Raw genomic sequence first — 14,728 nt, 5'->3', positions numbered from 1 at the left:
GGGATTTCTAATGTTCCATAAACCTAGTTGATAAAACAGCACCAGAATTTGAAAGGATTGACTCCAATTTTGAAAATTCTACTGTGGGTAAAATGCTATCAAACACCATTGTAGGCCACAGAGAAAAAAATCTTTCATGACAGGAAGGGTCAATTGATATGTCAAACTTGATTGTTGTCTTACTTTAAGAAATTGCCAAAGCCACCCAGTCAGCAGACATCAACATTGAGGCAAGACCTTCTACCAGCAAAAGATTATGACTTGCTGAAGTCTCAGATGATCATTAGCATTTTTAGCTAACAGTGTAAATACATTAAATTGAGATAGGCTAAAATTTAGGCCTCTTGTATCAAACAGTCAAATTGTGAATAGAAAGGAAAAATTCTTGAAGGAAAGGAAAAGTGCTATCACAAAAAATAGTAAGAAAGTGAAACAGCCTTATTGCTGATATGAAGAAAGTTTTAGTGGTCTGGACAGAAAATCAAACCAGCCACAGCCTTAAATTAAGGTGTTTACATTGTTTTTTAGATATAATGCTATTGCATATTTAATAGACTACGGTATAGTAAAAATGTAACTTTGATATACACTGGGAAACCAAAAATTTCATGTGGCTGGTTTTATGGCAGTGGTCATAAAACCAAATGTGGTTTTGGAGATATTGTGGGAACCAAACCCACAATATTTTCTATTAAAAATTCTCAATATTTTCTATTAGAAATTATTCCCAATATTTTCTATTAAAAATTATTCTCAATATTTTCTATTAAAAATTATTCCCTAATGAAGAACCTCATGCATATATGTTTATTTCATGTCATTGGAAGCATATCAGAGAATGGTGTTGTAGGGAAAAAAGTATCCAAAATCAAGTATATTGGGAAACTGCTGGCTTAGCAGATGTGAAGCACATTTCTGCTCCGCAGGACTTCTCAGAGTGTTTAACATGCTAATGTGCATTAGAGTCTTCAAGGAGGTGGCCACATTATGGAGTGTTTCCAAACTTATTTGACCATGGTATTCTTTTTTCACTGAGCATCTCTGGGAAGTAGTGTTCCGTGGAACATACAGCTATGGTGCCATTTATACAGTTGGAGATTCCTGAAGGTCTTTGAATTCATTTCACAAGAAGGTAAAGTGTCTTCCCTACTTCATCTTCTAGAATTCAATTCATCCTCTCCAGAGCGTCTAGAGAGCCTTGCTGCTTTACCATGGGTTTTACTGTTTCTTTTCCTTCACTCAGTCCAGGACCTATTTCTCAAGAAATTGGCTTCTCAATACTAGCCTAGAAATTTCCCACCCATCCAGGTTGATAGGTTTTTCTAGGCTTGAGACATCATTGACAGTTATTGATTCATATTCTAAAGGACAGGTAAATTCTCAGTTGCCTCTACATAAGCAGCTTTGGTGGATCATCTCCAAATGGCTAACTGTAAAATTAGCATTTCTAACAGGATCTTTACATGCTGCTATATATTGAGTGACTATATATCCCAGACTCTTTATTCTGATTATCTCATCCATTTTAATTTTTTTAAAAGCTACAGCATTATGATATGAAAAGAATTCCCATTTTACAGATATACTATTTTACAGATGAAAAATCTGAAGTTCAGAGAGAGTTAATACCTTGCTTAAGGTCACACAGCTAGATAGCAGCAATACCCATTTGCATGACTACAGTGACCAGTTTTGTTCTCCCATTCTATGCTGTTTCCCAGAAATTTAACAAAGTGGAGACCCTTAGTCTGTTAGACTAAGAAAACCCAGAAGAATGTACTTTTGATTCAGTTTTCTGAATATTCCAGGGAGGCAAGTGACTCATTCCCGACTGCTCCACAACCGCCTTGTTTCTTCTGAGTATTTAGTAGCAGGGGTTAGAGCCCACTCATATCGGAGAAAGTGTTTCATTTCCCCAAGCCAGACAAGGCTCTCTAAATGAAGGAAAACATTCCACTTGTTAGAATCACAGATAAAGACTTTCCCATGCCAATTACCTTTAGCCAGACAGACTGGAGGCATCTTTCTATGAGATTAAGCGATAAAGCTGAGCTTCTTAAAAAAGTATTGTTCCTCTCTTCCTTTCTTCCTATCTACTAGAAGCAGAGATGAGGCCTTGCTGGCTTGCTGAAATTATCCTCTGTATTCCGGTAATACTCCCCAGGGAATGACCTGTGGGTTTTTTTAACTCTGTTTTCTCTCCAAAATCAACATTGTTCAACAATCGAAAGGCACCACCTCTGAACATCAAAGGCCAAGTAAGCCAACATCTAGAGAGTGAGGAAATTCTGTTTTGAAATTCAGCCCAAAATCTTCCACAGTTCCCTTTCTGGACAGTGCAGGCATGGTACTCATTGTCAGGTTGATCATTTCATCATCTTTGATGCTTTGCTTCGCATAAACATTAGCTTTTCAACCTGTATAACATTGGCAAACAGGTGAAAGAGATGCAGCTGACCACCTTGACTCCTTTATCACAGTTAGATGGCTATTGTCTGTGGATAAAACTCTCATCCACTCATACAGGCTGTGCCGGGGTGGCTGGCACAGATGAGGTTTCCAAGACTCAGTGGGCCCAATGCCCAGTCTTCCTTCTTTTGTGCAAGCATTGCTCAGTTTTGATATGAAGGTTATAACCTCCTAGAATTAGTTGGGAAGGCTCAATTTACTCTTCTCTTAGAATTTTAAAATATTCTAAGAAGGGTTTGTAAATGCTATAAGTAGAAGTGCTTGGCAAGCGCAGTGGCTCATTCCTGTAATCCCAGCACATTGGGAGGCCGAGGCGGGCAGAACACCTGAGGTCAGAAGTTCAAGACCAGCCTGGCCAACAGGGTGAAACCGCATCTCTGCTAAAAGTACAAAAATTAGCCAGGTGTAATGGCACACACCTGTTATCCCAGCTACTCAGGAGGCTGAGGCAGGAGAATCACTTGAATTCAGGAGGTGGAGGTTGCAGTGAGCCGAGATAGCACCATTGTACTCCAGGCTGGGAGACAGAGTGAGACTCTGTCACAAAAAAAAAAAAAGAGAAAAAAAAAAAGAAAAAAGAAGTGCTTCCTTATTGGGAAAACCCACTACCTTTACACATAAAAACAGTTGAACTGTGTATGTAATATTTAAGTAATGTGTCCCTCAAAAGATGCTACCTGCTCTCCTCAGGTCTGACCCCCAGGACTCTTGCCATGGTGAGGATAGAGGCATAGCCCATCATCCCTCTCCCTTAGCTTCTCCATATCTGTGCTCAGTTTGATATTAGGAGATACAGGGGCTGGCAGCTTTTTTCAGGTGCTTTTCTTTTTTTATATTGTGAGAAATTAATGTAGCAAGAACAGTGTGCATGCTTTCCTTTTAGAATGCTTACTATCCTGAAATCCACGATTAGGACACATGGACAAATGTTTAACATGTTTCAGGTGACTACATTTATTCATTCAACAGATATTTTTGATAATTTACTAAAAGCCAGGCTGTGTTGGGGCCTGGAGACACAACAAATAAAATACCCTATGAGAAGAAGGCATCATTATGACTTCCAAAATTATCCCCATTTCTCAGTAAAGATTTGGGCATCAGCAACTAATTAATAGTAAAACTGGATTAGAGCAAACATCAGATATTAGAATGGTTATGTGTAGTAAGTAGGCCCTTCCTTATTTTGCATTCATGTGTTTTCTGTGCTGTGTGTGCCCTCCTCTAGACAGACTCATGGGAGATGGTAAAGTTAGTAGAGTGTGAATGTAGCAATAAAACCACAGGTCACTTATAGGAGAGGCAGTGTGCTAGCCAAGAACATAGACTTTGGAGTTAGATGGACCTGGGTTTGAGTCCTAGTTTTGTCACTTACAGGCTATAACATCTTAAGCAAGTTATTTAAACTCTAACCCTCAGTGCCTTCTTTGTAAAATTGGGATAAAAATACGTAATTCCTGACCATGTTATGATGATCAAATGACATGATATTCTTAAGTCCTAAGTGCTGTGTCTAATGTGAAGTAAGTGGTCAGTTAATGATAGCTGCTAGATTAATAATCATAATTATTGTTCAAGAAGACTGGCAAAATGAAATGTCTATTTATGGGACATCAGTTCACAGAGTATAGGAACAAATGAGATATAAAAGCTAATAGAGTTGGGTTATCCAAGAAAGATAAATGTCAAGGGGACATGGATGAGGTGCCCATAATATCTCCAGTGCTTTGTATATTTAACTCCCACTTAAAAGTCTAGACAAACCCTTGCATTCATGGATTAGTTCCACATCTAAGCAGAGGAGCTATAAGGACCAAGTCAGAAAACACATCACAGTGCTAATTTAGGTTAGCCATTCACCTAATTCCTGGGTTATGTCTCTGTAGGACAGCCTACCATGGTGGGCAGAATTCTCTCTTTTTTTTTTTTTTTTTTTCCCCAGAGAGTCTCACTTTGTCTCCCAGGCTGGAGTGCAGTGGCATGATCTTGGCTCACTGCAACCTCTACCTCCCGGGTTCAAGTGATTCTCCTGCCTCAGCCTCCTAAGTAGCTGTGACTACAGGCGCCCACCACCATGTCTGGCTAATTTTTTTTATTTTTAGTAGAAATGGGATTTCACCATGTTGGCCAGGATGGTCTCGATCTCTTGACCTCATGATCCACCTGCCTCAGCTTCCCAAAGTGCTGCGATTACAGGCATGAGCCACAGTACCCAGCCTTGGTGGGCAGAATTCTAAAGATGCCTTCCACTCCTGAAGATTTCTGCTCCCTGGTTATTTAATCAAACATGAATCTAGGTACTTGATATGGTTTTGCTGTGTCCCCACACAAATCTCATCTTGAATTCCTGCATGTTGTGGGAGGGACCTGGTGGCAAGTAATTGAATCATGGGGGCAGGACTTTCCCATGCTGTTCTTGTGATAGTGAATAAGTATTATGAGGTCCGATGGCTTTAAAAAGAAGAGTTCCCCTGCACAAGCTCTCTCTCTTTGCCTGCTGCCATCCATGTAAGACATGACTTGCTCCTCCTTGCCTTCTGCCATGATTGTGAGGCTTCCCCAGCCATGTGGAACTGTAAATCTAATTAAACCTCTTTCTTTTGTGAATTGCCAAGTCTTGGGTATGTCTTTATCAGTAGCATGAAAATGGACTAATACAGTTCTATTAGAAGGCGCTTTGTAGATGGAATTAAGATCACTAGTCAGCTAGCCTTAAAATATGGAGATTATCCTGGAATGAGTAAACCCAATGTAATCCCACGAGCTCTTACAAGCAGTAGAGGCAGACGTGGTATACAGAGGAGAAATGAGGTGAAGGCACAGTTGGAGACATTTGAAGAGAGGGACGTGACTAGCCACTGCGTTTGAAAGGTGAAGTGGAGACACGAATCAGAGAGTACAGGTAGTCGGCCGGGCACAGTGGCTCAAGCCTGTAATCCCAGCACTTCGGGGGGCCGAGACGGGCGGATCACGAGGTCAGGAGATCGAGATCATCCTGGCTAACACGGTGAAACCCCATCTCTACTAAAAAATACAAAAAACTAGCCGGGCGAGGTGGCGGGTGCCTATAGTCCCAGCTACTCTGGAGGCTGAGGCAGGAGAATGGCGTGAACCCGAGAGGAGGAGCTTGCAGTGAGCTGAGATCCGGCCACTGCACACCAGCCTGGGTGACAGAGTAAGACTCCGTCTCAAAAAAAAAAAAAAAAAAGAAAAGAAAAAAGAGAGAGAGTACAGGTAATCTCTAGAAGCTAAGAATCACTCCTGGCCAACAGCCAGCAAAGGAACAGGGACCTTGGTCCTGCAATCACAAGGAACTGGATTCTGCCAACAATCTGAATGAGCTTCAAAGTGGATTCATCCCCAAGCCTCCCAAAAAGAGCCCAACTGGATGACACCTTGATATTGGCAATGTGAAACCTAGAGCAGAGAATCTAGTTGAGCTAACCTGTACTTCTGACCCACAGAAACTGTGACATAATAAATATGTGTTGTTCGAAGCCATCAAGTTTGTAGTAATCTGTTACGGTAGTGACAGAAAACTAATAACGCCCACCCTGTCCCAACGCAGCATTCCAATCATGTCAGATTTAAATACAAGCATCTGGAATTCATTGTAGAGGACTTTTTCTGACCACAGGAATCCACTTTAAAGTGCAGAGGAATTAACCATGCCCTCCCAGGATCAGCCCTCAGCCAGTGATTGAATTGGTGGATACATACCCTAGGCAGGCTTCTTGCCCCTGCTTAGGGAGACTCTGAGGTTTTCTGTAAGAGAGAGAGTTCCTTAGTGCAACTGGGCCCCATGGTTGCCTACAGCAGTAACCTGCTTATTAACACAATTTTGTTGAATTTCTTCCTTTCCCCATCTCACTTCCTCACTTCCCTACTAGGCTTTCTCGGGATCACCTTCTCCGTAAATGACTGGCACCCATATCCTTATTTCAGATTCTGCTTCTAAAGGAACCCGATCTAAGACACTAAGCTCACGAAACTGGGGTGGGGGGTAAAGGAAGCCAAGAAGGTTACTATAACATTTTCTCATGTAAAAACTAAGGTGTACTTCCCTGCTGAGATTTAAATCTGAGTAGGCATGGAGTCAATAAAAAGGACATGGATTTTAGAGGAACAGAGATTGAATCTCCACTCCACCATTTATTAGCGGAAAAAACACTAGCAAATTATGTAACCTCTCCAGGTCTCTGTTTTGTCCTCTGTAAAATGAGACTAATATCTACCTTTACTTTGTAAAGTTTATAAGAGGCAATGTATGTGAAGTGCTAGGCCCATAGTAAACACTCTAAATACGGTATATTCTTATGAATTATTAGCTAAAAACTTCACAGCAAGGAAAAATAAAGAATGCTTTGATATAAATTAGTGCCTTTTCCCATATTTATACCTTTTGTCATATCGTGTCACAGCTAGCAGAGATGGTAGTCAAGCACTCTTGGTATAAATAAATAAGTTCTCAGGAAATCTGAGACTTAATGAGGCAAAGAAGCTTGCCCCAGTCACAGACCTGATTAGTGTGAAATAGAAATCTCTTGTGTTAAATCACTGTATTTATTTATTTGTTTATTTATTAAGACAGAATTTCGCTTTTGTTGCCCAGGCTAGAGTGCAATGGCGCGATCTTGGCTCACTGCAACCTCTGCCTCCCAGGTTTAAGCGATTCTCCTGCCTCAGCCTCCCAAGTTGCTGAAATTATAGGCATACGCCATCATGTGTGGCTAATTTTGTACTTTTAGTAGAGATGGGGGTTTCACCATGTTGGCAAGACTGGTCTCGAACTCCTGGCCTCAGGTGATCCACCCGCCTCGGCCTCCCCAAGTGCTAGGATTACAGGCATGAGCCACTGCTCCTGGCCAAATCACTGTGTTTAAATATTCATTGTTATCAGGTTAATCCAATCATTTCCAAATATCAAAGACCTACAAAATTAACGTATCAGTTGTTGAGGTCCAAAGAGATCTAGAAAATTCAGGTTTTTCTCCTACTTCTCCAAAATCACCCATTTTAGATTTGGTTAAAAAGGTTACCCATTTTCTCTGCCCTTTGGTGTCCTTTTAGAACTGTCTGTAATTGTTACATTTTCTAATACAGTAAAATACAAATTATATGTTTAAAAGTGGCCAGAGCAGAATTTTTCTGACGTGAAGCACTGAGAACAAAGCTAATAATAGTCCTTCAGGAAATTTCTGACTTACAAAACAAGCAGCACAAATGGCCAAGGAAAACAAACAAGGGGCTCCTCTAAAATCCAGGGGTATTTCTTCCCTCGTGTTAACAGTCGGCAAACAGTCTGGCTACATTCAGGAAAAGTTCTCTTAATTAACCAGCCCATCCTCACTTGTTTCTTCCTCTTTGGGAATTCACCAGAGTTGGCTCATTTTGAAAAAATTCCCATTAGTTAGTTTTTAGGTCCCCAAGCAGAAGGCGGAAACTTCAAGATAAGGTGTTGCCAAATAGGAAGCAAAAAGCACATGAAAAATTTAAGTCTCAGATCATCCTGGAAGCTCAAGAAGAATTAGTGGAATTACAACGTCCTCTGGAATCAGAGGAGAAAAGATAATAAATTAATATATACGTATTTGTGTTAATTCTTTAGCAGCTATTCTCTCTCGCTCTTTTTGTTGTTGTTGGTAAGAATTCTTACACATTCACTTTCCATGTGTAAGAATTCAAAACACTACTCACCCTAAATTTTCCATGTATTTCCCCAGCACTTTACAAGTGGGGTTCTAGCCTTCCAGTTCCAAAGAGAGGTGTCATAATGATAGTAAATTTTGATAAAAATTCTGGTACCTATAGCTGAGCACCAACCATGGGATCTTACTAACATTTTCTCCAAGTTAGATGACCCTAGGCCAATATATCTAAGTGTGATAGGATCTGGTCATCTTACACATTCTGTATTAGAATCACCTGAGATACTCATTTAAAGCCCAAATTCCTGGACTCTACCCAGACCTGTTGAGTCAGAGCCTCTGAGTATGGGACCTGAAGATGTGCATTTTAGGTGAGTTGTCCAGGTGATTCTTCTTTATTCTAAAGTCTGAGAACCCTACACTTCCCCCTGGGTGTGGGAGAGAAGAGTGAGATAGAGCCCGGAGCTCCTACTCGACTCATATAGATGTCTCTAAATTCCAAGTGAGTAAACATGGCTTTCTGGGAAATAAACTTAGAACCAGACACATTTTCATCAAATATTTTTAGGTTTTGATCAAACAAAAAATGCCATTCTCTACTGTGGTGATACACGAACATTTTCTTTTACAATTTTGGGAATGCAAGAAATATGTTTGTAGTTTGCAAATAGGGTGGAATGTTTATTGCAATTTCCTCCCTCTACCTAAGACTGCAAGGTAACTTAGATGTTAGCAGAGTAGAGATTTTTTATGGAAGAGAGGGAACTAAGGCTTTGAAAACTAAGCACTCAGGGATAAAATAAACCTTCCCAGAAGTAAGGGATCAGACAGCCTCAGGAAGGCAGGAAGATACCACTGCCCCTGCTTCCCGGTCACATTCAGCCCTGAGGACCCAAACATAACTTCACTTCTCGATAGATGCTTTTGCCACGTGTGGTTGTGGCCAGTGCTGCCTTCCACTAAACCCAATAATCTCCTGTCCACAGGGTGGTTAAAATTCTAATATTTTAGAATTTGGGGTCCCCAATCTCTTCTTTCTGGCTGTCTCCCTGTCTCTCGCTCCCTTTGCCATAAAAGTGAGAATGATTGGGCCTGGGCACACAGCAAAAGTGGTTAAAGTCTTTGATGCTTGATTAAAGGATGTGGAGGAGAGGACAAGAGACTTCCAGGAAAAGAGACAATAAAGCCAGGAAGGGTGACACCTCAGAGATGAAATAGCCCTGGTGGCAGACACTGGGGTGTGCCTGTGTTTGCACCGTCTTCTTTCCTCTTTTCATTCTCATCCATGTAGCGGATGCTTCCCCCATGTAGGAAATTGCCAAGAGGGTCCCTGTGAGGCCAGGCTTGAAAACCGGCCGTCCGGTAACAGCCAGCTACATCTTCAGAGTTTGGGAGATTCAGTGGAGCCTCGAAGCACCTCTAACCAGCCTGTTTCTTGGGGGTATATTTTGGATTATTTGAAGAGGGAGATAATATTCATAATATTCAACATGCCCAACTATTCAAATCTCACCCAATTTCCTCTTCAATTCCCCTGATTTGCCCCCACCCTCAAAAAACAAGCAATTGCCTCTTATGAGATCCTGATAGGAAAAAGCAGGTGAAGAAGCTATAGTCTGCTGTAATCCCACTCCCAGCCTGTGCTGGCCCAGAGCCTCTCCATGAGAGGAAAGCCGGGTCTGTCTATGGCCTCTTCAGCAGCCCAGGCAGCCAGAAGGGAGCCCATCAGCTCCCAGTACCCGTGTACCTGATTTGCAGTCCCAACCTCAGGGGCAGGGACATAGAAAATATTGTGGGAGAATGCAGGTAATTGTAAGGATAAGTGGATTTTGAATAACATACCTCTGGTTAAAACAAGTATATATATAGTATACATATAAATTATATACATGATATATAAAAATATGTACATATTGTAAACCAAAAAGTAACTGAAGCATATCTCAATAGATCGGAGATTTATTTTGTCCCAGGTAAAAGAAACACAAATCACTGTAGGATCTGTGACCTGTGCTCTTTCCAAAGAGGGTTTTGGGAACGTCCATCCTTAGAGGGGAAAGAGCAAGCAGGAGGGGAAGAAAAAAACGAAAGATGGGTTGGCAATGAGGCAAGTGTTCATATTGTTACAAGGCTCTGATTAACACTCACTAAGTCTACACTTTACATGTAAAAAGAAGGGAGTAGAGGGAAATTATGCATTGATCTCATGCTCAGTACATCTACATTTTATATATGATAAAGTAAGCATGTGAAATTACAGGTATTTGGGAACAAAAGGAAGGCAGTTTTTGCATGACTCATTTCCCAAGCTTAACTTTCCCTTTGGCATAGTGAATTTGAGGTCTCGAGATTCTATCGTTTCACAGTATTTTATATATTTATATATATATATACTTTTTACATATATATTATATATATTACATATATTCCACATATAAGTTACTGTTACTCACCTATCTCTTCCACTCCTTATTTCTCTTATCCTTCCAATATTGGGTTCTCTCCCTGAAGCTTTCTCAATGTAAATTTAGAATAATCATTTTGCCCTTTTACCTGAGAGAAAATTTGCTTTTGAATCAGGAACTTCTGGGAAGTGTGGCTTAGGGATCAACTTTACCTAGGCATGGCTCCGCTTGCTTTGCTTGTTTTTTCCTTTGTCCACTTTCTACCTACGCACTGGGGATCCAGGATCTGTTCTCACTGCATCCTCTCCCTACTGCTCGCTGCGCCTGGGGTCCCTTCCAGCCCCCATGTCTCAGAACCCAGGACACAGCCCTCTCAGTGGAGAGTTGTGATGGTCAAGGAGGTCTCAGGAAGAAGTGGGCAAGAAGAGTACAGGAAACTTGGGTGGAACAAGGAATCTTGGAGCATAGCAACAAAAGAAATCATGGTTTGGAGTAGCAAGTAAGGGAGTGGGCTCTGGATATCAACTACCTGGTTTCAACCCTTAGCTCTGTGCTTTTGAATGAGATAAAATCCCCAGATTCTCAGTTTTCTCATCTGTAAAATGGGGATGATAAGAGTACCTATTTAATAGGCTGTTGTAAGGATTAAATAATCAATAGGTGAACATACAAAATGCTCCGAACATCGCCTGGCACATAGTAAGCACTCAATAAATGTTAGAGATTACAATCGGGGGTCCAGGACATATATATGTAAGTAAAATAGAAACTGCATCACCACTGGGGCTATTTTTAGATATCTTTGAACTAATTTTAAACAGGGGAAGAGATAAACTGTAAACTTAGTTATGAAAAATTCACAATAATAAAGGTAGTTATCTAGGGATGTTTACGACTAATTTCTATTTGCAAAATATTAGGTACTTTTTTGATATCGAAGATAAAGTGTTTTTTAAGATTTGCCTACACTATACATTTGACCATGCTTTTTAAAAATAGCAGATTATGTATTCATACTTTATTAAAAATAAAATACATACAGATAATGTATTAACCCAGCTTGACATTCTGCCCTAAAATCTAAATAAACACTGTGTGAGTGATCACACTTCTGAATTTATTGAAGCAACAACCACAATGAGCTAAGTAAAGTGGGATAAAGAATTGGAATAATGTCACTATCTGGATCCTGTAAGAGAGTGGGAAGGTGGAGGGAATAAATTCTATGCTTTTTAATAGGAGTTGAATTAAATTCATTAATTAAGTTATTTTTTCTAATCAGTTGTATTTTTTGGCATTTTTCTTCTCTTTTCTTGTTTGTCTTGGGTCTTGACATCTTTGCGAACACAGAAAGACCAGTGTTAACAAGTAAAGAGAAAAACGAGGCTGTTACCACTACTCGTTCAGGTCTGCTGATGGTACATTTTTAGATAGACCTCCTATTTTAAAAAGCAGTAGATATAGAATATTAGCTTGACTTGAGCTCTGAAAACCTACCGAATATGGAAATTAAAATGATCCCCATTTACTGTTACCATCATTGAGACTGGATAAGATGCAGAGATGGGGAATGTATATACAATCATCCAGAAGAAATGTCAAAATGCAGAGCAGGAATATAGGATACCACATACACCTCCTTCTGTTGCATTTGGAAACAAGTTTCTTTTCTTTTCCTTTTTTTTTTTTTTTTTTTGAGATGGAGTCTTGCTCTGTCACCCAGGCTGGAGTGCAATGGTGCGATTCAGCTCACTGCAACCTCTGCCTCCTGGGTTCAAGCGATTCTCTTGCTTTAGGCTCCCCAGTAGCTGGGATTACAGGCATGCGCCACTACAACCCAGCTAATTTTTGTATTTTTAGTAGACACAGCATTTCACCATATTGGTCAGGCTGGTCTAGAACTCCTGACCTCAGGTGATCCACCCACCTCAGCCTCCCAAAGTGCTGGGATTACAGGCATGAGACACCACACCTGGCCTAGAGACAAGTTTCTTTAAACTGTATTCTTGTTATGATAAAGGTGGAAAAAAAGGGAAATTGAAAAAATTAGAAGATTCTGAAAATAATAATGAAGGATATAAAAATTATCCCAAATCCTGCCATCCAGAGATAGTCACCGTTAACATTGTAGAAGAGTTTTTATTCTTTGCACATTAACATTTCAAAAAATTTAAACAAAATTTGGAGCAATTAAATATGGATATATAGTGTTCCTTTTTATTTTTATTTTATTTATTATTATTTTTTAAGACAGAGTTTCACTCTTGTTTCCCAGGCTGGAGTGCAATGGCGCGATCTTGGCTCACTGCAACCTCTGCCTCACAGGTTCAAGCAATTCTCCTGCCTCAGCCTTCTGAGTAGCTGGGATTACAGGCATGCACCACCATGCCCGGCTAATTTTGTATTTTTATTAGAGACAGTGTTTCTCCATGTTGGTCAGGCTGGTCTTGAGCTCCTGGCCTCAGGTGATCTGCCCACCTCGGCCTCCCAAAGTGCTGGGATAAAAGGCATGAGCCACCACGCCAGCCTCCTTTTTATTTTTTTACACTGAACAAACCATGAAACTTTCCCGGATGTAAATATCTATTTCCCATTTTTCTTATTTTTAAAAAATAAGACATCATTTTAATCATTTGAGTGGTAGATATTATTTTTAGATAATATTTTAATTTAGGCATAACTGCTATGCAAAATCTGAAGATTAATATCTACCTTGTGAGTCATTCCTCTGTGAGACAGTGCATGTTAAATATGTTGAATTGGCAGGTGAAAAAGGAAGAAAAAATGAGTAGTGATTGGTTATCAACAGCCATGAATGAGAAATTGAAGGTAGTAGACTACGGATGACAAACCTATTCTTAGTTTCCTTATGTTTCTGAAATTCTACCACAACTACATGAGAGATACTACTAACACGCAAAGTTTTACAACTTTTTAAAGACATAGACTTTACGTTATCAGAATTAAAAATCATGCATTTGTGTCATATTAATAAAATTGCATATATAATATAAAGGCATGGACAAAGATGAAGTAGCTTCAAGAGACAGAGTTTCTGACATCATTGTAATTTTAAGCATCGTGGATATTCCCGGGAAACTTTTTGGATGCCGTTGGGGATTTCCTCTTTACTGGATGTGGACAATATCCTCCTATTATTCACAGGAAGCAATCCCTCCTATAAAAGGGCCTCAGCCGCAGTAGTGTTCAGCTGTTCTTGGCTGACTTCACATCAAAACTACTATACTGACCTGAGACAGAAGCAGCAGTGATACCCATCTGAGAGATCCTGAGTTTGAACAACTGCTTCCCAAAAGAGTAAGTGCAGAATGCTTTATAAGGGCAGCCTTGGGCCATGAAACACAGATATGCAAAAAGCCTTTTAGTAAAAACCACATCTGTACAAGCTCTTATTGAATTGTAGCTAAAACCTGTCTTTTCTCTTTGACCTAAATGATGAAAATCTTAAAATTTGTTAATTTATTTGATTAAACTCTGAAATAAAGATTATGGCACTAGAATCCTTTACCCAAAATCTTAGGATGCTGCCTTAAACATCATGGTAGAATAATGTAACTGGCTACTCAGAATTTCCTTCCCTAATTCATTTTGTGTTTTATCTCCTCAGTAAAGTATTTCAAGCCTAAACCTTTGGGTGAAAAGAACTCTTGAAGTCATGATTGCTTCACAGTTTCTCTCGGCTCTCACTTTGGGTAAGTCAGTGTCATTAGACCAGGATTTCTCATTCACGCACTATAGATATTTCAGACTGAAATATCCTTGCTTGTCTGGGGCCATCCTGTGCAGGGTATCTGGCAGCATCCTTGACCTCTACCTGCAATGTGTTCTTCCCTGGGCTTGGGGCCATTTACTTTACCTCTTAGTGTCTCCCTTTCCTTAAGTGTAAAATGTGGATCATAAATGACCTATTTCCCAGATGCGTTGTGAGGATTCAATAGCATGGTTCATGGAAAGTACCTCATACAGTGCTACTTGGTGCCTACTAAGTGCTCGATAAAGCTTAGTTATTCTGATTATTATTCTACTACAAAATGAGTTTACTATAATGTTGTGAGTGAGTGCGGGTAAAGCACCTAGTGGGTGGCCAGTCACAAAAGAGATAAACGATAAGTCACTGTTTCTTCATACGTACCTCTTACTTTTGAAAAGATGAGAAAAGTCTGGGCCATGTCACAAACATTGCCA

General features: G+C 40.1%; 1 protein-coding gene across 1 annotated transcript in view; it reads left to right on the top strand.

Annotated features, from left to right (window-relative positions):
• Positions 1–14,728, top strand: part of SELE (selectin E) — a 41,729-nt gene that overhangs the window by 16,568 nt on the left and 10,433 nt on the right. The window contains exons 2-3 of the mRNA XM_011979953.1: positions 13,688–13,840; positions 14,151–14,235. Of these exons, the coding sequence (XP_011835343.1) occupies positions 14,199–14,235 (37 nt within the window). The 5' untranslated portion in view covers positions 13,688–13,840; positions 14,151–14,198. The remainder of the gene's footprint in view (positions 1–13,687; positions 13,841–14,150; positions 14,236–14,728) is intronic.

Source organism: Mandrillus leucophaeus, unplaced genomic scaffold, assembly GCF_000951045.1.
Source record: "Mandrillus leucophaeus isolate KB7577 unplaced genomic scaffold, Mleu.le_1.0 Scaffold207, whole genome shotgun sequence".
Lineage (NCBI taxonomy): Eukaryota > Metazoa > Chordata > Mammalia > Primates > Cercopithecidae > Mandrillus > Mandrillus leucophaeus.
The sequence above is the reverse complement of the archived record's forward strand: the minus strand, read 5'-3'. Positions and strand labels throughout refer to the sequence as shown.